Source organism: Pseudophryne corroboree, chromosome 3 (assembly GCF_028390025.1).
Source record: "Pseudophryne corroboree isolate aPseCor3 chromosome 3, aPseCor3.hap2, whole genome shotgun sequence".
Classification (NCBI taxonomy): Eukaryota; Metazoa; Chordata; class Amphibia; order Anura; family Myobatrachidae; genus Pseudophryne; species Pseudophryne corroboree.
Genome location: NC_086446.1, coordinates 19,276,450 through 19,301,265, shown reverse-complemented (window position 1 = coordinate 19,301,265; position 24,816 = coordinate 19,276,450). Strand labels below are relative to the sequence as shown.

At 46.9% G+C, this 24,816-nt stretch overlaps 1 protein-coding gene and 1 pseudogene across 1 annotated transcript in view; both read left to right on the top strand.

Moving 5' to 3' along the window:
• Nucleotides 1-23,784, top strand: part of LOC135054545 (gastrula zinc finger protein XlCGF57.1-like) — a 29,838-nt gene extending 6,054 nt beyond the window's left edge. The window contains exons 4-5 of the mRNA XM_063957690.1: nucleotides 21,430-21,829; nucleotides 22,095-23,784. Of these exons, the coding sequence (XP_063813760.1) occupies nucleotides 21,430-21,829; nucleotides 22,095-23,344 (1,650 nt within the window). The 3' untranslated portion in view covers nucleotides 23,345-23,784. The remainder of the gene's footprint in view (nucleotides 1-21,429; nucleotides 21,830-22,094) is intronic.
• Nucleotides 23,785-24,370: 586 nt separating this feature from the next.
• On the top strand, nucleotides 24,371-24,488 carry LOC134897856 (5S ribosomal RNA; annotated as a pseudogene).
• Nucleotides 24,489-24,816: the final 328 nt, after the last annotated feature.

Genomic DNA, 24,816 nt, shown 5'->3' with positions numbered 1-24,816 from the left:
TCTGAGACCCTGGACGATAGGTGAGCTTGAAATTAAATCGTGTGAAGAAAAGCGCCCATCGAGCTTGTCGTGGATTCAAGCACTGAGCTGACTGCAGATATAGAATTCTTATGATCAGTATATACTGTAATGCGATGTTTTGCTCCTTCTAGAAGGTATCTCCACTCCTCAAATGCCAACTTGATGGCAAGTAATTCTTGCTCACCGATTGCATAATTACGTTCGGCCGGGAGGAATTTACGGGAGAAATATCCGCAGGGATGGACTTTTTTATCTTCAAAGACTTGTGACAACACAGCTCCTACTGCTTCTGTAGATGCATCCACCTCTAGTAGAAAGGGACGATTCAAATCAGGCTGTCGAAGAATGGGGACTGACACAAAGGCTTGCTTTAAATCAGAGAAGGCTTTGATTGCTTCAGAAGACCAGTTCGTGGGATTTGCTCCCTTGCGAGTTAGGGCTGTGATGGGAGCAGCTAACGTAGAATAATTCTTAATGAATCTCCTATAGAAATTAGCAAAGTCATGAAATCGCTGAATCCCCTTGAGAGTTGTAGGAGTGGACCAATCTCGGATAGCTTGTACCTTACCGGGATCCATACATAGCTCTGATCCAGAAATTATGTAACCAAGGAACGGTATGGAAGATACTTCAAAAGTGCACTTCTCTAACTTACAATAAAGTTGATTTTTCCTCAGACGTGTCAGTACCTCTTTAACTTGGTGACGGTGAGACTTTAGATCCTTAGAGAATATTAGGATATCATCCAGGTACACTACTAGACACTTGTAGAGAAGATCACGAAAAAGTTCATTCACATAGCTTTGGAAAACTGCAGGTGCATTACAGAGACCAAAAGGCATTACAAGGTATTCGTAATGCCCATCCCGGGTATTAAAAGCAGTCTTCCACTCGTCCCCTGCCCGGATGCGGATTAAATTGTAGGCCCCTCGGAGATCCAATTTTGTAAACACAGTAGCTCCCTTTACCCGGTCAAATAATTCTGGAATTAAGGGTAATGGGTACTTGTTTTTCACAGTGATCTCATTGAGTCCACGGTAATCTATGCATGGTCGTAACCCACCGTCCTTCTTCTTAACGAAGAAGAATCCGGCTCCTGCAGGTGAAGAAGATGGTCTGATAAATCCTTTGGTTAGATTTTCTGGTATATAATCAGACATAGCTTGCGTCTCTGGGATGGATAGCGGATAAATTCGTCCCCTAGGAGGGGTTTTGCCCGGAACCAAGACGATTGGGCAGTCCCATTCGCGATGAGGGGGCAGAGAGTCTGCTGCTTGTTTACGGAAAACATCCGCAAAGGATTGATACACCGGAGGTAGGTGTTATGCACACCAGTGCCTGCTGGAATGTACTGGTGTCTGAACTGTTATGCACACCAGTGCCTGCAGGAATGTACTGGTGTCTGAACGGAGAGGGATGCAAAACAAATGAACTCACAGACAGACTGGGGAATATGACATTACGTACACAGAAGGTGATAGGGTAACAAAATAAACACCAAGTGAACAGAGAAGCCCAGAGGCTAAGAAACTGGGTATCTCCCTAGTATTAGGAATGCTCAGATGGAAAAAGCAAGATGTTGTGTTTTAATACGTAGAGAACCCGAAATGCTGTTGCTAAGGGCAACAGCAAAACCCTAAAGGGTTACCAACGGGTGTGGCAGTAAACTCCTTGGTCAGAGATGGAATAATAGACACAAGGAGAGTCTCCACAATCCTAATCCTCACTTGCAGTGCACAGGTTCAGTTTACTGCCACTAAACTGACACCTGAACACCTTGCACAGTGAGAAAGGATTTTGGCAGGCAAGTCTGAGAATACAGCCGCAAACTTGCTAAATTCACAGAGTAGCAAAAGAACCCCAGCAAGTTAAACGACTGACTCCAGTCTTACTGCTAGGTCTGGATTGGCAGAGTGTAGTACCAAATCCCCAGGCCTATTTGCAGTAAGCAACAACAAATACAAAGCTACACAGTACTGGCTAACTTTCAGGAACTGACTAACCAACAAAGATTCAGCAGCATCTGCTTAACCTGAGAAGAGGGTTTATAAAGCAGGTGCTGTCCACGCCCCACTCAGACCTCACAGACTGTGAGCACAAAAACCAGCACCGGATCCCCTGCCGTGCACAGAGCCTGTAACCACTGCACAGCAAAAGACCCGAACCGGAGTATCAGCTGCGCTCAGGTTACTCCGCTAGCACTTGTCTCCCGGTTGCCATGACGACGTGGCAGCACAGGGCAGGAGACCCTAACAGTAGGTCGGGAAGGCTAATTGACCGGAGAGGTACAATTGAGGCTAAACAGTCCTTGGTACAAGATTTACCCCACGAAAGGACTTCCATGGTTTGCCAATTAAATTGTGGATTATGTTTCTGTAGCCAAGGTAAACCAAGTATCACATCATGAGAGGCTTTGGGAATCACGTAGAAGGAGATGTATTCGGAATGGAGCACACCAACTTTCATCTTGAGACATACGGTTCGATGAGTAATTATACCATCTGGAATTCGACTTCCATCCACTGCTGTAACAGCAACTGCTGCTTCCAGAGGCATGGTTTGAACTTTGGACCGTAAGACAAAGGCTGAGGAGATGAAGTTCTTGGCTGCCCCGGAATCTAGGAGGGCTGAAACTTTCACTGTAGAACTTGGAACTTCTAATTGAATAGACAAGGTCGGCTCTTTCCCAGAACGTGATTCTAAAGTAACTCCTAGCTTAACCTCCCTTGAATAAGCTAGGAGCGAGAGTTTCCCGGCCGGAGTTTGCAGAATTTAACTAAATGTTCGGAGGACCCGCAGTACATGCAGAGGTTACCCTGTCGACGACGAAGTCGTTCCTCCTCTGTGAGGCGAGAGCACCCAATCTGCATAGGTTCTTCTGTCGTTACCGGAGACTGTGATGAAGAATCTTGTCGAGGCCTAGGATGATAACGTGGACTGGATCGCTCTGCCCTGGATTTCTCTAAACATCACTCTCTGTAGCGTAGGTCAAGTTTGTTACAGAGAGAAATCAATTCATCCAGTTTAGTTGGCACATCCCGGATGGTTAAATCATCCTTGATTCTCTCTGAAAGTCCATTCCAAAACGCGGCGATCAGGGCCTCCTCATTCCAGTTTAACTCTGAAGACAACGTGCGAAACTGAATAATATATTGACTGATAGGACGTAAACCTTGACGTAGACGGAGAATCTCCAAAGATGCTGAGGTGGTTCTGCCTGGTTCGTCAAAGATTCTCCGGAAGGATGATACGAACTCCTTGTAATTAGAGAGGATAGGATCTCCTCTTTCCCATAATGGTGATGCCCACTTCAGAGCCTGACCGGAGAGGAGAGCAATAATATATGCAACCTTAGAACGAGCTGATGGGAAACTGGCGGACAACAGTTCGAACTGGATCTCGCATTGATTCAGGAATCCTCTGCAAAGTTTTGGAGTTCCGTCAAACTTACTCGGAGAGGGTAACTGCAAGCGAGACGTAGGCAGCATCACAGGAGAAGCCGTAGTGGTAACTGGGACAACCGGAGTTGGAATCTGGACTTGAGATGTTTTAATAGCCGTATGAACAATCTCCAAACGATCTGCCATAGTTTGCATAAACTGAACTATTTGTGTCTGTATAGACTCCTGATTTTCCAGACGGGAAAGGATATCTGTCGTAGCACCGCCTCCTGCGAATTGGTCACTTGACGGATCCATGTGGCCAGTGCTTACTGTCAGGTCCGGGTGTTTTTGTGAATCTGTTAACCCTGGACCAACCACAGGTGTAGGTGCTGGGGTATGAAGAAAGCAGGGAGGCTGAACTGTAGAATGTGTTTAACTGGGTAATGCAGACATGAAGAAATAACTGTAAGGATTTGCAATGAAGTTTTGAGAGTTAACTGAGAGGCTGTGAAGAATTATCCTTATAATGGCAACATAGAAAATAAAAGTACTGAATTGGGTTACTTGCGGGTTCCGGAGATCACTGTGAAACTGTAGCAGATGACAAAGGTGATGAACGGGTTAAATGCAGAGTAGAACAAACAAACAGCTGCGGGTAGTGGAATCCTCCAAACTTTGTATGGTTGAAAGCAGGCAGACAAGGTAACCTCATGCAAGACTCTGGGAATCCAACTGTTTCCAGTAGGTGAGCAATTAACTGACAGCACAGCGGAGAGCCGGTGGATCTTTTAGCAGTGAAGGCTGCAGACGGACCTCTGGGAACGGAGGCGATATCTGGACCACGGGAATCACACGGGAATGCACGGAGAGAGCTCAGAGGTAGAGCACAGCGTTGATACAACAAAGCACTGGCCCAGAGTAACGTAATCCCAGCCTACTTAAAGGCAGCACAAGCACGGGATTGGCTTACACCTTCCCACAGGTGTTTTCACAAGTGCTCTGTATTACTTATTTGGTCTCCAACATGGCCACCTCCTATACAGCAGACACACCGCAGTGCCTTAGGCCATTTGGTCCCCGCACTCCCAGTTCTCAGACTCTGCATTACCTGTGCCACTGATCACGCCGCGTCCCCACACGGCCGCACAGCACCGCGAGCAACCGTACTGGCAACGGACGAACCCCAGAACCCGCAGAGGTAAGAGACCGTTTCGTGACACACGGACTCTGATTCCAGTGTCGACTATAGTGATGCCAGATTACATCCATAACTGGCTAAGAGTATTCGGTACATGATTGTGGCGATAAAAGATGTTTTACATATCACGGAGGACCCTGCTGTTCCTGATACGAGGGTCTGTATGTTTAAAGGAAAGAAACCTGAGGTAACGTTTCCTCCCTCTCATGAACTGAACGCACTTTTTGAAAAGGCTTTGGAAAATCCTGATAAGAAGATACAGGTTCCCAAAAGAATTCCAGTGGCATATCCGTTCCCCTCTGGAGACAGGGAAAGGTGAGAGTCAATCCCCACGGTAGACAGAGCTTTATCGCGTCTATCCAAAAAGGTGACGCTTCCGTCCCCTGACACGGCAGCCCTAAAGGATCCTGCGGATCGTAAGCAGGAAAATACACAAAAATCAATTTATGTCACTACAGGGTCGCTACTCAGGCCTGCCGTTGCTTCGGCATGGGTGAGTAGCACTATTAAAAAGTGGGCAGATAACTTGTCATCTGAGGTAGATACCCTAGACAGGAATAGTGTGCTTTTGACTCTGGGTCACATCATGGCCTTTTGGGATCAAGGGCCAATGTCATGGTAGTCTCAGCAAGGAGAGCATTGTGGATTTATCAATGGAATGCTGATGCTGACTCTAAGAAGGCGATGGAGTCTCTACCGTTTAACGGTAGGGTCTTGTTTGGTGACGGCCTCACTGACCTGGTGTCTACGGCTACCGCGGGTAAGTCTTCATTTTTACCTTATGTTCCTGCACAGCAGAAGAAATCGCCTCACTATCAGATGCAGTCCTTTCGTCCCAATAAATTAAAAAAAGGACGTGGGTCCTCCTTCCTTGCTGCGTGGGGGAGAGGACGGGGAAAAAGGTCACAGGCTGTGGCAAGTTCCCAAGAGCAGAAGTCCTCTACCAAATCCACTGCATGACGCTGGGGCTCCTCTGTGGGAGTCCACACCGGTGGGGGCATGTCTCCAACTCTTCAGTCAGGTCTGGGTGCACTTGGACCTGGATCCTTGGATAGTAGAAAGGATACAGGTTAGAGTTTCAAGACGTGCCCCCTCACCGATTTTTCAAATCGGCCTTGCCAGCTTCTCTTCCGGAAAGGGAGGTAGTATGCGCTGCGATACTAAAGTTGTGTCAAAATCAAGTCATTGTCACAGTGCCCCCATCACAACAGGGGGAAGGCTTTTATTCGAGCCTGTTCGTGGTCCCGAAGCCGGATGGCTCAGTCAGACCGATTCTGAACCTAAAATCCCTCAATTTCTTTCTAAACAAATTCAAATTCAAGATGGAATCTCTCCGAGCAGTGATCTCCAGTCTGGAGGAGGGGGATTTTATGGTGTCGGTCGACATAAAAGATGCCTACTTGCATGTCCCAATATATCCTCCACATCAGGCTTACCTGAGATTTGCTGTGCAGGATTGTCATTACCAATTTCAGACGTTGCCTTTTGGTCTGTCCACGGCTCCGAGGATTTTCACCAAAGTAATGGCGGAAATGATGGTTCTCTTGCGCAAGCAGGGAATCACAATTATCCCATACTTGGACAATCTCCTCATAAAGGCGAGGTCCAAGGAGCAATTGCTGAAGAATGTTGCCCTTTCACTGACGATTCTGCAACAATATGGTTGGCTCCTAAATTTGCCAAAATCAGTTGGATCCAACGACACGGCTGTCATTCCTGGGTATGATTCTGGATACAGAATTGCAGAGAGTTTTTCTTCCAGTGGAAAAAGCTCTGGAAATACACAACGGCATACTACAAGCAGAACATCTTCTTCGAGGTCTGCCTGTCTTGATTGTCAGACAATGTGACAGCGGTGGCGTACATGAACCGCCAAGGCGGAACAAGGAGCAGAGCGGCGATGGGCGAGACCACGAAGATTCTTCGCTGGGTGGAAAGACATGCCAGCGCTCCGTCAGCAGTCTTCATTCCAGGAGTGGACAACTGGGAAGCAGACTTCCTTAGCAGACACGATCTCCAGGAGAGTGGGGTCTATATCAAGAGGTCATTGCAGAAGTGACAAGTCGTTAGGGAGTTCCTCAAGTAGACATGATGGCGTCCCGCCTCAACAAGAAACTTCTGAGATTTTGTTCCAGGTCAAGGGACCCTCAAGCGATAGCGGTGGACACCCTAGTGACACTGTGGGTGTTTCCGTCGGTATATGTGTTCCCTCCACTTCCACTCATTCCAAAGGTGATAAAAATTATAAGAAGAACAAGGGTTCAGGTGATCCTCATTGTTCCGGATTGGCCAAAAAGGGCCTGGTATCCAGATCTTCAGGAGTTGCTCATAGAAGATCCCTGGCCTCTTCGCATTCGGGAGGACCTGTTACAACAGGGGCCGTGCGTGTATCAGGACTTACCGCGGCTGCATTTGACGGCGTGGCGGTTGAACGCCAAATCCTAGCCCGAAAGAGTATTCCCAGTGAAGTCATTCCCACACTTCTTCAGGCTAGAAAAGAAGTAACGGCAAAGCATTACCACCGTATTTGGAGAAAATATGTGTCTTGGTGTGAATCCAAGAAGGCTCCTACGGAAGAATTTCACCTGGGGCGTTTGCTCCATTTTCTACAAGCAGGTGTGGATGCGGGCCTAAAGTTAGGCTCTATTAAAGTACAGATTTCCACCTTGTCGATCTTTTTTAAGAAAGAATTGGCCTCCCTTCCAGAAGTTCAGACCTTCGTGAAAAGCGTGCTACACATCCAACCTCCATTTGTGCCTCCTGTGGCACCATAGGATCTTAATGTGGTGTTGCAGTTCCTGCAATCGCATTGGTTTGAACCTTTGCACAAGGTTGAGTTAAAATTCCTTACTTGGAAAGTAGTCATGTTGTTGGCCTTGGCGTCCGCAAGGCGAGTGTCTGAGTTGGCGGCTTTGTCTCACAAAAGCCCCTATTTAATTTTCCATGCTGATAGAGTGGAGTTGAGAACTCGTCAGCAATTTCTACCGAAAGTGGTTTCATCATTTCATGTGAACCAGCCTATTGTGGTGCCAGTGGCTACTGATACCTTGGCTGATTCAAAGTTTCTCGATGTGGTCAGAGCTTCGAGGATCTATGTCGCCAGAACGGCTCAGATTAGGAAAACAGAGGCTCTGTTTGTCCTGTGGGCTCCCAACAAGATTGGGGCTCCTGCTTCTAAGCAGACTATTGCGCGCTGGATTTGTAATACGATTCAGCAGGCTCGTTCTACGGCAGGATTGCCGTTACCGAAATCGGTAAAAGCCCATTCTACCTGGAAGGGTGGGCTCATCCTGGAAGGCTGCCCGGGGAGTCTCGGCGTTACAACTTTGCCGAGCTGCTACTTGGTCGGGTTCAAACACCTTTGCGAGGTTTTACAAGTTTGATACCCTGGCTGAGGAGGACCTCTTGTTTGGTCAATGCAGAGTCATCCACACTCTCCCACCCGTTCTAGAGCTTTGGTATAAACCCCATGGTTCTTGAAGCATCCCCAGCATCCTCTAGGACGTATGAGAAAATAGGATTTTAATACCTACCGGTAAATCCTTTTCTCTTACTCCGTAGAGGATGCTGGGCGCCCGTCCCAGTGCGGGCTGTATCTGCAGTTTGGTTATAGTTACGTTCATGTTGCGTTGAGTTCAGTCAATCTGTGACTGTTGTTGGTCATGTCGTTGCATGCGTTGTTTGTTGAATGCCATGTTGTACGGCGTGTTGGAGGTGTGAGCTGGTATGTATCTCACCTTAGTTTAAAATAATTAAATAAATCCTTTTCCTCTAAATGTCCGTCTCCCTGGGCACAGTTCCTATAACTGGAGTCTAGAGGAGGGGCATAGAGGGAGGAGCCAGTTCACACCCATTCAAAGTCTTATAGTGTGCCCATGTCTCCTGCGGATTCCGTCTATACCCCATGGTTCTTGAAACATCACCAGCATCCTCTACGGACTAAGCGAAAAGTATTTACCGGTAGGTATTAAAATCCTATTTTCTCTGTGATTGCGTCTGAATACATTAAAATAACTGTATAGAACAGAATTCAGTAAATGTACTCCTACATACTTGAAATAAGTTCGTTGTTGATATTATGCTCATATGAGTAATATATAAGATGTGACTGACTGCTAGTGTGATTGCTGACTTTATATATGTTTGTCAGTGTTTTCTTCTGAACCTAAATGCTAGTGCTTGGGTTGGGGTCAGATTGATATCACTTTTATGCATATAAAGTGTTTTCAGTCACAGATTGTGTAGTATACTGTGGAAAAGCTGATTGTTTATCATGTCTAAGAGCGGCAAAGGTGACGAGGTTACATTAACAGTAACACCAACACTCAAAACATGTTTATCCTGCAAAGTGGGGTTATTAACGCAAACTTTGGCAAACGATGGGTTATGTGCAAATTGTTTTGCGTTTCAGCATATTGCAAGGCAGATCCCTGTTCAACAACAAGTAGATCCACCTTGGGCCATGTTTGCACAAACCTTATCTAGTATAGCTGACAGGTCGGTCCCTGCAGATTCAACCTCAGGAATAGGGTACTCTATTAACCCATACATGCAGCTCTCATCCTATGGTATAGCCCCAACAGCTTCAACAAGCTGATAAACCAAGGGTAAATATATCATCAAATTCACAGGCTACACAGGATGATACAACAGATGATGACTCCATATACTCTACTTCACCATATGAAGAACAAATGGAGGGTTTCAGCTCAGAAGATATAGCTGAATTAATTGGAGCAATGAAAGCTATTCTGTCTCGAGAGGATTCAGCTGAGCCAATAATTTAAAACTAAAGCACCTGTGCTTAAACGTCCCAAAACACTTAGGATTGAGTTTCCAGGGTCAGAGGAACTGACGGAAATTATGGAGGAACCGTGGGCTACGCCCAATATGAAATATAGAATTCCCAAAAAAATGGGATTCTTACTACCCTTTTCCAACTGGGGACTGTTTAAAAAGAGAAGTCCCTCCTAAGGTAGATACGCACGTCATTCGACTAGTACGAAAATCTATTTTACCTTTGCCATCTATATCATTAAATGATGTCACAGACAGAAGAGTGGATGGTTTTTTGAAAAACATATTTTCTCTGTCAGGGGCAGTCATAAGGCCTGCTATGGCCTCAGTCTGGAGGGCAAAAGCGGTAGTTGAATGGGCTGAAGAACTGGAAAATGGGCTCTCAGCACCTACTAGGGAGCAGGAGTCCCATATAGCTCACATGAAACAGGCTGCACCATTCCTAGAAGAAGCAGCAATGGATATGGGTACGATTGCTTCTAAAGCATCAGCCTTAACGGTAGCTGCTCGCAGAGCAATTTGGCTACATACATGTAAAGCTGATTCAGAATCCAAAAAAATTCTGGAAGCTTTGCCTTTTGTTGGGAACATTCTTTTTGGTAAGGGACTGACAGATGTTCTGGAGTCAGCTGAATCCAAGAAGGTCAGGTTTCCTGCCAGTTATAATCCTAAACCTAAGGGCTCGGGATTTTGGTCATTTCGGTGGCAAGGTAAAACAAAAGGTAAAAATGAATCAAAGCAAACCCAGTACAATAAGTCTGGTAAAGCAAAGAAACAGTGGGCCACTAGAGGGCCAGCTTCCAAACCAGAACAGAAACCATCAGCCTGATGGTGCGGGCCTCCACCTGGGGGACTCCAAGGTAGGGGGCCATCTTCTTCAGTTTGCACACATATGGCAGCAGTCGACAACAGACGCTTGGGTGCAAGAAGTGGTATCTCAAGAAGCAGCCTCCTCGAAGGTTTTTTTGTACCAGCCCGTCTCATATAGAGCGGAAGGCCAGAGCCCTGCAAGAAGCAGTTCAAAAATTGTTTCAGTCTGGGGTAATTATTCCAGTAACCCTGGCACAATGGGGGCATGGTTTTTACTCTAACCTATTTTTGGTCCAGAAGCCAAATGGGTTATTTCGGCCCATCCTCAATCTCAAAATGTTAAACAAATACATTTGGGTCCCAAGGTTCCACATGGAGATGTTACGCTCCATCGTTTTGGCCATGGAACCAGGTGGTTACATGGTATCTCTGGATATACAGGATGCTTTCCTACATGTGCCTAAAGCATTGTCCCATCAGTGTTACCTCAGGTTCGCTATCCTCCAGCAACATTTTCAATTCCAGGCATTACCCTTTGGGTTAGCCACAGCCCCCAGAGTATTTACCAAGATCATGGTGGTTATGGCAGCTTATCTCTGCAAACGGGATAAGAATCTTTCCATACCTCAACGATCTTTTAATCCTAGCACAATCCCAGAAATTGCTCTTGAGCCATCTCCAACAGACAATAACTTCTCTACAGAAACACGGATGGCTCATAAATTAGGAAAAGTCGTCTCTGATTCACTTAAGGGCTGTATTGGATTCAAGTCTGCAGAAAATATTTTTACCTGTGGAAAATATATCAAAGTTGCAGTTAATGATTCAGGAATTGTTGCACAGTCAAACAATATCAGTTCATATGGCAATGCGAGTGATGGGGTTGATGGTGTCAACTTTCGACATGCTGGAATATGCACAATTCCACTCAAGACCGTTGCAACATCTGATTCTGACCAGATGGAATGGAGTATATCAGACAATAAAGAAACAAATGATGGTACTTCCAGTAAAAGTAAAAAGGTCATTAGCCTGGTGGCTACAGACATCCCATCTAGACGGCAGTAGCGTACCTCAACCATCAGTGAGGAACTCGCAGCCAAAAAGCAATGAAGGAGGTAAGTCACATAATAAAGTGGGCAGAACTCCATCTCCCGGCAATATCCGCAGTGTTTGTTCCAGGAGTCCTAAACTGGGAAGCAGACTTTCTCAGTCGACACACCATTCGAGCAACCGAATGGGCTCTACACCCGGAAGTATTTCAGACTCTAGTAGACAAGTGGGAGTTGCCAGAGATAGATCTCATGGCGTCCCGTCTGAACAACAAAGTTCCGGCATACGGGTCAAGAACAAAAGACCCCGAAGCGATCCTTGTGGACGTACTGTCAGTGAAATGGGAATTTCATCTGGTATATCTGTTTCCTCCAATCTTCCTGATACCCAGGGTGGTGAGGAAAATAAAGCAAGCAAAAGGTGCCGTGATTCTAATAGCTCCGGCTTGGCCAAGGAGGCATTGGTACATAATCTGCAAAGGATGTCGATGGATGCTCCAATACTGCTCCCTCAACGTCCAGATCTACTGATGCAGGGTCCTTGTTATCACAGGCATCTGGATCGACTGTCTTTGACGGCGTGGCTGTTGAAACCTCTATCCTGAAGTCAAGAGGTTTTTTACAACAGGTAATTCAAACAATGCTCAGAGCAAGGAAACCCTCCTCTGCTCGCATTTATCACCGAATATGGCAAGCCTATGGTGGTCATTCTGAGTTGTTTGCTAGCTGTTTTCGGTTGCAGCGATCAGGCAAAATAACGGCACTTCTGCGCATGCGCGATGTACTTTCACAACGGCCGTTGCAGTTTCACACAAGGTCTAGCGACGCTTTTCAATCGCACTGCTGGCCGCAGAGTGATTGACAGGAAGTGGGTGTTTCTGGGAGGTAACTGACCATTTTCGGAGAGTGTGTGTAAAAACGTAGGCGTGTCAGATAAAAACGCAGGAGTAGCTGGAGAAATGTAGGCGTGGCTGGCTGAACGCAGGGCGTGTTCGTGGCGTCAAAACAGGAACTAAATAGTCTGCAGCGATCGCAAGCTAGGAGGAGGTCTGGAGCTACTCTGAAGCTGCACAAAATTATTTTGTAGCCGCTGTGCGATCCTTTCATTCGCAGTTCTGCTAAGCTAAGATACACTCCCAGAAATCGGCAGCTTAGCATTTGCATGGCTGCTAAAAGCAGCTAGCGACCGAACAACTCAGAATGAGGGCCTATATTCATTGTTGCAGTGAAAGAAATATGGACCCGAAATCTTTCAGAGTATCCAGAATCTTAGATTTCCTTCAGGCAGGGATGGATAAGGGTTTGACGGTGGCTTCCTTGAGAGTTCAAGTTCAGCATTGACTGTATGGATTCAAAAGAAAATTGCTACTTTGTATGTGCATACTCTTTTTCCAGGGAATGCTGCGCATTCAACCACCTTTTGTTCCTCCTGCAGTACCTTGGGATTTAAGTCTGGTCCTCAAAGCCCTTCAAGGGGCTCCGTTTGAACCACTTAATAAAGTGGATCTTAAATGGTTGACAGCTAAAGTACTCTTTCTACTGACTATGACATCAGCTAGAAGAGTATCAGATTTAGGAGCGCTGTCATGTAAATCTCCTTTTCTGATTTTTTATCCAGATAAACAGTTCTCAGAACTAGGTCTGGTTATCTTCCTAAGGTGGTCTCTAAGTTTCACCTTAACAAAGAAATTGTAGTCCCGGCTTTTCAAATATCGGGACTTTCTGCGGGAGAAGCGTCGCTGGACGTAGTCCGTGCATTAATAATCTACGTAGATCGTACCAGTGCCATCAGAAAGACAGATTCTCTCTTCATTTTCTACCGATTTCACAAGAGAGGATGGCCTACTACTAAACAGATGGCTTCAAAGTGACGATTACAGAAGCATACTCTCGAGCTGATCTCCCTGTTCCGGCTAATGTCTCTGCTCACTCTACACGTAACGTAGGTCCTTCATGGGCAGCACAACATCGTGCTTCAGCAGAATAGATATGTAAGGCAGCCACATGGTCTTCCATTAACACTTTCATTAGACATTATGCCTTGGATACTTTTGCCTCTCATGATGCTGAATTCGGGCGAAAGGTTCTCCTGTCTAATCAGGAGCATCCCCACCGCTAAAAATTGCTTTGGAAAGTCCCAATGTTGTCCTGTGGATAACCTGTGGACCCTGTCGGAGAAATATACGTTATGGTAAGAACTTACCGTTGATAACACCTGATTTGAGAATGTTTATACTCACTAACCTCTTCCCTTTTGCGTGGAAGGGTGTGCATGTGTGTTCTTCTCACCTGAATAGGGTTCTACGTAATGCTTCTGCCTAAATGCTTTGGAAACAACTGATTTGACTGAGTCGGTGGGCGGGATTATATGGACGAGCCCGTTGCATCCTGGGAAGCCAGAAAGCTTGTGATCGTTTGGTGCCAATCCGCTGTCGCTCCATCATATCCCAATGTTATCCTGTGGAAACCTGTGGACATAGGAGAAATACCATTATCAACAGTAAGTTCTTACCATAACGTATATTTCTCTAACGTCCTAGTGGATGCTGGGGACTCCGTAAGGACCATGGGGAATAGACGGGCTCCGCAGGAGACTGGGCACTCTAAAGAAAGATTAGGTACTATCTGGTGTGCACTGGCTCCTCCCTCTATGCCCCTCCTCCAGACCTAAGTTAGAATCTGTGCCCGGCCAGAGCTGGGTGCTCCTAGTGGGCTCTCCTGAGCTTGCTAGTAAAGAAAGTATTTAGTTAGGGTTTTTATTTTCAGAGAGCTTCTGCTGGCAACAGACTCTCTGCTACGTGGGACTGAGGGGAGAGAAGCAAACCTACTCACTGCAGATAGGTTGCGCTTCTTAGGCTACTGGACACCATTAGCTCCAGAGGGTTCGAACACAGGTACCTAACCTTGATCGTCCGTTCCCGTAGCCGCGCCGCCGTCCCCCTCGCAGAGCCAGAAGAACAGAAGCAAGAAGACATTGAAAGCGGCGGCTGAAGACTCCAGTCTTCACTGCAGCTGTGCGCCATTGCTCCCACAGCACACCACACACTCCGGTCACTGTAGGGTGCAGGGCGCAGGGGGGTGCGCCCTGGGCAGCAATTAAGTACCTTTTGGCAAAAGTAGACATATATACAGTCAGGGACTGTATTTATGTCCGAGCCCCCGCCATTTTTTACACATGAGCGGGACAGAAGCCCGCCGCTGAGGGGGCGGGGCCTTCTTCCTCAGCACTAACCAGCACCATTGTTTCTTCACAGCTCCGCTGGAAGCAGCTCCCCAGGCTCTCCCCTGCAGTATCCAGGTACAAGACGGGAAAAAGAGAGGGGGGGCACATAAATTTAGGCGCAAAAACTTTATTATCAGCAGCTACTGGGTGGACACTAATTATAGTGCAAATCCCTGGTTTATATAGCGCTGTGGTGTGTGCTGGCATACTCTCTCTCTGTCTCCCCAAAAAGCCTTGGTGGGGTTCTGTCCTCAGTCAGATCATTCCCTGTGTGTGTGCGGGGTGTCGGTGCGTCAGTGTCGACATGTTTGATGAGGAGGGATACGTGGAGGCAGAACAAGTGCAGATGAATGTGGTGTCGCCGCCGTCGGTGCCGATACCTGATTGGATGGATATGTGGAAGGTGTTAAATGATAATGTAAGCTCCTTGCATAAACGCTTGGATAAAGTTGAAGCCTTGGGACAGTCAGGGTCTCAACCCATGTCTGATCTTACAGGTCAGAGGCCGTCAGGGTCTCATAAGCGCCCACTATCCCAGATAGTTGACACAGATGCTGACACGGAATCTGACTCCAGTGTCGATGACGATGAGGCAAAGTTGCAGCCTAAAATAACTAAAGCCATCCGCTACATGATTATAGCAATGAAGGATGTATTGCACATATCAGAGGAGAACCCTGTCCCTGACAATAGGGTTCATATGTATGGGGAGAAAAAGCAAGAAGTGACTTTTCCCCCTTCACATGAATTAAATGAATTATGTGTAAAAGCGTGGGATTCCCCTGATAGGAAAGTAATAATTTCCAAGAGATTACTGATGGCGTATCCTTTCCCGCCAACGGACAGGTTACGCTGGGAATCCTCCCCTAGGGTAGACAAGGCGTTGACACGCTTGTCTAAGAAGGTGGCCCTGCCGTCACAGGATACGGCTGCCCTAAAGGATCCTGCGGATAGAAAGCAGGAAGCTATCCTGAAGTCTGTTTATACACATTCTGGTACTCTACTGAGGCCAGCCATTGCTTTGGCCTGGATGTGTAGTGCTGTAGCAGCATGGACTGATATCCTCTCGGAGGAGATAGAGACCCTGGACAGGGACACTATTCTACTGACCCTGGGACATATCAAAGACGCTGTCCTATATATGAGGGATGCCCAGAGGGACATTTGCCTGCTGGGCTCTAGAATAAACTCAATATCCATTTCTGCTAGAAGAGTCCTGTGGAATCGGCAATGGACAGGTGATGCCGACTCTAAAAAACACATGGAGGTTTTACCTTACAAGGGTGAGGAATTGTTTGGGGAAGGTCTCTCGGACCTCGTTTCCACAGCTACGGCTGGGAAGTCGAATTTCTTGCCTTATATTCCCTCACAACCAAAGAAAGCACCGTATTACCAAATGTAGTCCTTTCGTTCTCAAAGAAGCAAGAAAGTCAGAGGTGCATCCTTTCTTGCCAGAGGCAGGGGTAGAGGAAAAAAGCTGCACCATGCAGCTAGTTCCCAGGAGCAAAAGTCCTCCCCGGCTTCCACTAAATCCACCGCATGACGCTGGGGTTCCACAGGCGGAGCCAGGAGCGGTGGGGGCGCGTCTCCGAAATTTCAGCCACCAGTGAGTTTGCTCACAGGTGGATCCTTGGGCTATACAAATTGTGTCTCAAGGATACAAGCTGGAATTCGAAGTGACGCCTCCTCACCATTTCCTAAAATCGGCCTTGCCAGCTTCCCCCACGGAAAGGGAGGTAGTGCTGGCGGCAATTCACAAGCTATACTTCCAGCAGGTGATTGTAAAGGTTCCCCTCCTTCAACAAGGAAAGGGTTACTATTCCACGATGTTTGTGGTACCGAAACCGGACGGTTCGGTCAGACCCATCTTGAACTTAAAATCCCTGAACATTTATCTGAAGAAATTCAAGTTCAAAATGGAATCGCTCAGAGCTGTCATTGCAAGCCTGGAAGAGGGGGATTTTATGGTGTCTTTGGACATCAAGGACGCTTACTTGCATGTCCCCATTTATCCACCTCATCAGGAGTACCTCAGGTTTGTGGTACGGGACTGTCATTACCAATTCCAAAAGCTGCCGTTTGGCCTGTCCACGGCACCGAGAATATTTACCAAGGTGATTGCGGAAATGATGGTGCTCCTTCGGAAGCAAGGAGTCACAATTATCCCATACTTGGACGATCTCCTCATAAAGGCGAGGTCCAGGGAACAGTTGCTGATCAGCGTAGCACACTCCCAGGAAGTGTTGCGACAGCACGGCTGGATTCTGAATATTCCAAAGTCGCAGCTGATTCCTACCACGCGTCTGCCCTTCCAGGGCATGATTCTGGAAACAGACCAGAAGAAGGTGTTTCTCCCGGAGGAGAAGGCTCAGGAGCTCGTGACTCTGGTCAGAGACCTCCTAAAGCCAAAACAGGTATCGGTGCATCACTGCACGCGAGTCCTAGGAAAGATGGTGGCGTCATACGAAGCCATTCCCTTCGGAAGGTTCCATGCGCGGATCTTTCAGTGGGATCTGCTGGACAAGTGGTTCGGATCGCATCTTCGGATGCATCGGCTGATCACCCTGTCCCCCAGGGCCAGGGTGTCTCTTCTGTGGTGGCTGCAGAGTGCTCACCTCCTCGAGGGCCGCAGGTTCGGCATACAGGACTGGGTCCTGGTGACCATGGATGCAAGCCTCCGAGGATGGGGGGCAGTCACTCAGGGAAGAAACTTCCAAGGGCTGTGGTCAAGTCAGGAGACTTGTCTGCATATCATATCCTGGAACTAAGGGTCATATACAACGCCCTGAGTCAAGCGGAGCCTCTGCTTCGAAACCTACCAGTGCTGATTCAGTCAGACAACATCACTGCAGTCGCCCATGTAAACCGCCAGGGCGGCACAAGAAGCAGGGTGGCAATGACGGAAGCCACCAGGATTCTGCGTTGGGCAGAGAATCACGTTCAAGCACTGTCAGCAGTGTTCATTCCGGGAGTGGACAACTGGGAAGCAGACTTCCTCAGCAGACACGACCTCCACCCGGGAGAGTGGGGACTTCATCAAGAGGTCTTCACGCAGATTGCAAGGCGATGGGGACTGCCACAAGTGGAGGACTTGGTACCCAGAACTGCAAGAGATGCTCACAGAGGATCCATGGCCTCTGCCTTTCAGACAGGACCTGTTGCAACAGGGGCCCTGTCTGTTCCAAGACTTACCGCGGCTGCGTTTGACGGCGTGGCGGTTGAACGCCGGATCCTAAAGGAAAAAGGCATTCCGGATGAAGTAATTCCTACGCTAATAAAGGCTAGGAAGGACGTAACAGCAAAACATTATCACCGTATGTGGCGAAAGTATGTTGCTGGGTGTGAGGCCAGAAAGACCCCTACAGAGGAATTCCAGCTGAGTCGATTCCTGCACTTCCTACAGTCAGGGGTGACTATGGGCCTAAAATTAGGGTCCATAATGGTCCAGATTTCGGCCCTATCTATTTTCTTTCAAAAGGAACTGGCTTCACTGCCTGAGGTTCAGACGTTTGTTAAGGGAGTGATGAATATTTAGCCCCCTTTTGTACCACCAGTGGCACCTTGGGATCTTAACGTGGTGTTGGATTTCCTCAAATCCCACTGGTTTGAGCCGTTTAAGACCGTGGAGCTTAAGTATCTCACGTGGAAAGTGGTCATGCTGTTGGCCTTAGCTTCGGCTAGGCGTGTGTCAGAATTGGCGGCGTTGTCATGTAAAAGCCCCTATCTGGTTTTCCATATGGACAGGGCAGAATTGAGGACTCGTCCGCAATTTCTGCCAAAGGTGGTATCATCTTTTCATTTGAACCAACCTATTGTGGTGCCTGCGGCTATTTGTGACTTGGAGGACTCCAAATTGCTGGACGTAGTCCGGGCTTTGAAGATTGATGTATCCAGAACGGCTGGAGTCGGGAAGACTGACTCCCAACAAGATGGGTGCCCCTGCTTCAAAGTAAACTATTGCTCACTGGATCTGTAATACGATTCAGCAGGCTCATGCTGCGGCGGGTTTGCCGCATCCGAAATCGGTAAAAGTCCATTCCACAAGGAAAGTGGGCTCTTCTTGGGTGGCTGCCGAGGGGTCTCGGCATTACAGCTTTGCCGAGCTGCTACTTGGTCGGGTTCAAACATATTTGCAAAATTCTATAGATTTGATACCCTGGCTGAGGAGGACCTTGTGTTTGCCCATTCTGTGCTGCAGAGTCATCCGCACTCTCCCGCCCGTTTGGGAGCTTTGGTATAATCCCCATGGTCCTTACGGAGTCCCCAGCATCCACTAGGACGTTAGATTCTATTTCTCGTAGTCCGTAGTGGATGCTGGGCGCCCGTCCCAAGTGCGGATTTTCTGCAATACGTGTATATAGTTATTGCTTAATAAAGGGTTATTGTTATGAGACATCCGTGGAGTGATGCTCAGTTGTTGTTCATACTGTAAACTGGGTAAGGTTATCACAAGTTGTACGGTGTGATTGTTGTGGCTGGTATGAGTCTTACCCTGGATTTCAAAATCCTTTCCTTGTAATGTCAGCTCTTCCGGGCACAGTTTTCTTAACTGAGGTCTGGAGGAGGGGCATAGAGGGAGGAGCCAGTGCACAACAGATAGTACCTAATCTTTCTTTAGAGTGCCCAGTCTCCTGCGGAGCCCGTCTATTCCCCATGGTCCTTACGGAGTCCCCAGCATCCACTACGGACTACGAGAAATAGAATTACCGTTGAGTAAATTCTTATTATTTACCCTGCATGCAAACACAATAATATTTGAACCCTTGAAGTGCAGCATGGTTCGTCCAAATGCAAAGTTATATGATGTGCAGAGCAGCTGTTTTTCTCATACACTGATATTATACTGTTTCCTCTCCAGTAATAACATCAGGCACAGTGGCGTAACTAGAAATTTTTCTCCTCCAAGCCAAAAAATTATTCGGCGCCCCCCCCCTTCCCCCCCATGCCCCATAATTGGGAGTAATAAAGGGATAAATATGCGCGCGCAGCAAAAAAGGGGTGTGGCTTCGTTGGAATGGGCGTGGCTTCACATAAAGGGGCGTGGCATTGCAGGAAAAGACTACCTTATACCCCAGTTTTGCAACCTGCACGCCCAGACGTTGGCCACCACAGGAAAGAAAAATAATCCTGATTCATGCCCCTTACATTATTTGTAATTTTTCCTCCTTATAGTAATGCCCAGTATATATTATGCCACATACTGCAATGGCCCTTAGACATTATGCCACACACAATAATGCACATGACACAATATGCACACACTGTAATGCCCCGACACATTATGCCACACACCGTAATGCCTGTGACACATTATGACAGGAATCGCAATGCCCGTTATACATTATGCTACACACTGCAATGCCCCTGATACATTATAGCACATACAATGTCTGTGACACATTATGACACACACCGCAATGTCCGTGATACATTATGCCACACACTGCAATGCCCGATACATTATAGCACATACAATGCCTGTGACACATTATGCCACACACTGCAATGACCTTGAGACATTATACCACAATGCCCGTGATATAGTATACCATACACCGTAATGCCTGTGACACAGACCGCAATGCCCTGCCCGTTATACCCTATGCCACACACCGCAATGCCCGTTATGTATTATGCCACACTGCAATGACCCTGAGACATTATACCACAATGCCCGTGATAGTATACCACACACCGTAATGCCTGACACATTATGACACACACCGCAATGTCCGTGATACATTATGCCACACACTGCAATGACCCTGAGACATTATACCACATATCACAATGCCCGTGATATAGTATACCATACACCGTAATGCCTGTGACACATTATGACACACACCGCAATGTCCGTGATACATTATGCCACACACCGTAATGCCCATTACACATTAAGTCCTACAGTAAGGCTTCTAATTACTTTTCAATTACCTGCTCGTTGTCAGGGGTTTCATGCACTGGGTGTCATGCTCGTTGCCAGGGGTTTCATGCTCTTGGTTCCATGCACGGTGCCAGGGGTTTTCATGCTCAGGGTGTCATGCACGTTGCCAGGGGTTTCATGCACTGGGTGTCATGCTCGTTGCCAGGTGTTTCATGCACTGGGTGTCATGCTCGTTGCCAGGTGTTTCATGCACTGGGTGTCATGCTCATTGCTAGGAGGTAGTCCTTGTTGCTAGGTCTGTGCTCCCAGTGCCACATATGCCCCCAGTGCCAGGTATTCCCCCCCAGTGCCAGATATTCCCCCCCAGTGCCAGATATTCCCCCCCATTGCCAGATATGCCCCCAGTGCCAGATATTCCCCCCGTGCCAGATATTCCCCCCCAGTGCCACATATGCCCCAGTGCCATATATGCCCCCAGTGCCAGATATCCCCCCCAGTGCCATATATGCCCCCAGTGCCAGATATTCCCCCCCAGTGCCATATATGCCCCCAGTGCCAGATATCCCCCCAGTGCCATATATGCCCCCAGTGCCAGATATTCCCCCCAGTGCCACATATGCCCCAGTGCCAGATATTCCCCCTCACTGCGTGCCCCCCCGCCGCCGCTCCCCCGCTGCTTGTTGGAGGGACACGGAGGGCCAGCGCGCGCCTCTCCTGTGTCCCTCCTGCGTCTCCGGCGGCCGCGGGTCTAATAGGGGGAAGTGCCGTTCGTGAGCTCTAATTGGCTCACGAATCGGCACTTCCTTTATTAGACCCGCGGCCGCCGGAGAGCCAGGAGGGACACAGGAGAGGCGCGCACTGTGCCCTCCGTGTCCCTCCAACAAGCAGCGGAGGGAAGGAGACCGCAGACTGACATGCGGACGCTCGTCCGCATGTCAGTCTGCTCTAAATCAGTGGCGCCCCCGCAGCCCCTCGCCCCCAAGCCACCGCGAGGGTTGCGGGGGCAGTAGTTACGCCACTGATCAGGCATTACAATTTATATTCTCTGATATATGTAGGGGGAACAGCTGACTGATTTGAAGATAAATGATATAGACAGAGAAGAAGAGACGTATGTGACTGATATGAAGGCAGAAGATACAGAGGGAGAAGAAGATACGTATGTGACTGATATGAAGGCAGAAGATACAGGAGGAGAAGAAGAGACGTATGTGACTGATATGAAGGCAGAAGATATAGAGGGAGAAGAAGAGACGTGTGTGACTGATATGAAGGCAGAAGATACAGAGGGAGAAGAAGAGACGTATGTGACTGATGTGAAGGCAGAAGATATAGAGGGAGAAGAAGAGACGTATGTGACTGATATGAAGACAGCAGATACAGAGGGAGAAGAAGAGACGTATGTGAGGGGTGATCAGCAGTGTAAGGAGGAGGAAATCCCTACAGATATCAGCACAGGTGAGTAATAAACACTCATTACAGAAGTCACTTACTCAGTGGAGTTTGTATGTGTTTATACATTTACTCCAAAAATCATACTGGTAGGTTACTTGGCTTCTGATAACAAATTGACTCTAGTGTGTGCGTGTGGTAGGGAATATAGAGTGTAAGCTCCCCTAGTGGGACTTATGCAAATGACTAAATATTCTCTGTACAGTGTAATATGTGTGCGCTATATAAAGATCTGTAAATAATAATAATAATACAGCTATTTTATCTCCAGCAGATGGAGGCACAAGCAGGAATGCCTTGGAGGGAGATCTTATCTTGTCTGCAGATACTAAAACCGAAGATAACATCACACAGGATTCTCCAGGAGACAACCCCGTTATGCTAAATATAAATCCAGTACCTCTCAGCGCAGAGATATCATCTGATCCCTCTAATCGCGAGGGCTGTTCTCCTGATACCTCAGATTTTGTTACACATAGTGCAGCTCATACACCTGATAATATATTTCCCTGTTCTGGGTGTGGGAAATGCTTTACACAGAAATTACATCTTGTTACACATCAGAGAAGTCACACTGGTGAGAAACTATTTACATGTTCTGAGTGTGGAAAATGTTTTACACAGAAATCACATCTTGTTACACATCAGAGAAGTCACACAGGTGAGAGGCCATTTCCATGCTATGAGTGTGGAAAATGTTTTACACAGAAATCACATCTTGTTACACATCAGAGAAGCCACACAGATGAGAGGCTATTTCCTTGCTCTGATTGTGGGAAATATTTTACACAGAAATCAGATCTTGTTAGACATCAGAGAAATCACACTGGTGAGAAGCCATTTCCATGCTCTGATTGTGGGAAATGTTTTACACGCAAATCACATCTTGTTACACATCAGAGAAGTCACACAGGTGAGAGGCCATTTCCATGCTCTGATTGTGGGAAATGTTTTACACACCAATCACATCTTGTTAAACATCAGAGAAGTCACAAAGGTGAGAGGCCATTTCCGTGTTCTGAGTGTGGGAAATATTTTACACTGAAATCAGATCTTGTTAGACATCAGAGAAGTCACACAGGTGAGAAACCATTTTCATGCTCTGAGTGTGGAAGATGTTTTACACAGAAATCATATCTTATTAGACATCAGAGAAATCACACAGGTGAGAGACCATATCCATGCTCTGAGTGTGGGAAATATTTTACACAAAAATCACATCTTGTTACACATCAGAAAAGTCACACAGGTGAGAAACCATTTTCATGCTCTGAGTGTGGGAAATGTTTTACACAAAAGTCACATCTTGTTACACATCAAAGAAGTCACACAGGGGAGAAACCATTTCGATGCTCTGAGTGTGGAAATTGTTTTACAAATAAATCAGATCTTGTTAAACATCAGAGAAGTCACACAGGTGAGAAGCCATTTCCATGTTTTGAGTGTGAAAAATGTTTTACACGTAAATCACATCTTGTTACGCATCAGATTTCACACAGGAGAAACATTACTATGAGTTGATACAAAACAGGGTTGAAGCAACACTCCTGTCACACACTATTTTAACACTTTATGTTATCCTTCCACAGATAATTGGAATGTGTGTCATTAATATAAGATGACTAGATCACTCCGGTGAAACTTTTAGTAATTTCTCCTATATATTTTTATATGTATTATTTCCCATATATTCTATTTAGTGTAGATGTTGCCAGCACTCACCACAGTAATACCAGACCACATAGCTGTTATGTATGGGCTATATTTTATAGGTTTCAGTCACACACATAAAATATAAAACACATTATCATTTTGTTAAAACATTTTATTATGGAAACTTATGGGTAGAATCCAGCAATTGCTGTTCTGGAATGGTGGAGTAATGGTGAAGCACGAACTAGAAAGTATTAACTGGTGGTTAGAAAAAAAATTAAACTATTTGCTTGTTTTTCACTTTCTTGCAATTTAATGAAAAATAATTATATTGTCAAAAAGCTAATTATATTTTCGGGGGGGGGGGGGGGGGGAATTATGTGGGTCACTACATCAGCACTTAATGAGCTAGCTAATTAGCTTATATAAAAACACTCCTCTGCCCCCTCCTAACTCAGTGCTGAAGGAGCTGGTATCTCCCCTGTTCTCCATAGATGTCAAGGTTGGGTGTGTGTGTCAGTGCTGAAGGAGCAGGTATCTCCCCTCTTCTCCATAGATGCCCAGGTTGGGTATGTGTGTCAGTGCGGTGTCTCTCCTTGCTGGTTACAGGCTCTCTAAAGAGCAGATACTGGTGGCTGAGAAGGTGCTGTTTTCACACAGTTCTAGACAGATTCTGTGGTTTCAGAAGCAGGGACCCCGGCACGGGAAGGTGGGAGGCACTGTGGTATCATCCCCAGGAGATTCTAGCAGGTAGTGCATCTTAGTCCCCTTTATCACCCTAACAAAAGGGTAGTTGATAGGGGCAGACACAGTCAATGTCCACCCTAGTAGAGAGGGTAACACACTAAGATAGGTCATCTGGTCAGCTGGAACAACACTGCCAGAGCCGCATTCACCTACAGCGACCCATACTTGATATGCTCAATCTCATCTGATCTTGGAAACTATGCAGTGTTGGGCCTGGTTAGTACTTGGATGGGAGAGCACCTGGGAATACCATGTGCTGTAGGTAATGGAGATTATCGGCAGCAAAGCCACTCTCTCATCCTATGTGAAAGAGTTTGACAGTAGGCAACTTTTACATCAGTGTTTATACTGTTAGGTATATTACTCTGTGCAACATGTCTGAGAATACTACTAAGGCTAAAGCTGGAGGCAGAAAGCTCTGTATTGTTTGTGAACCGAATCACGTGTCAGAAACTGCGGCTAGTTCTGTGGAAGAGCCAGCCCGGTCAAGTGCTTTACAATGTCTATAACATCTGCTAGGAGGCTAAGTATCTGCCAAAATATATATAATTACACAGATATTTATGGTAACTGTAATATACACTATACGGACA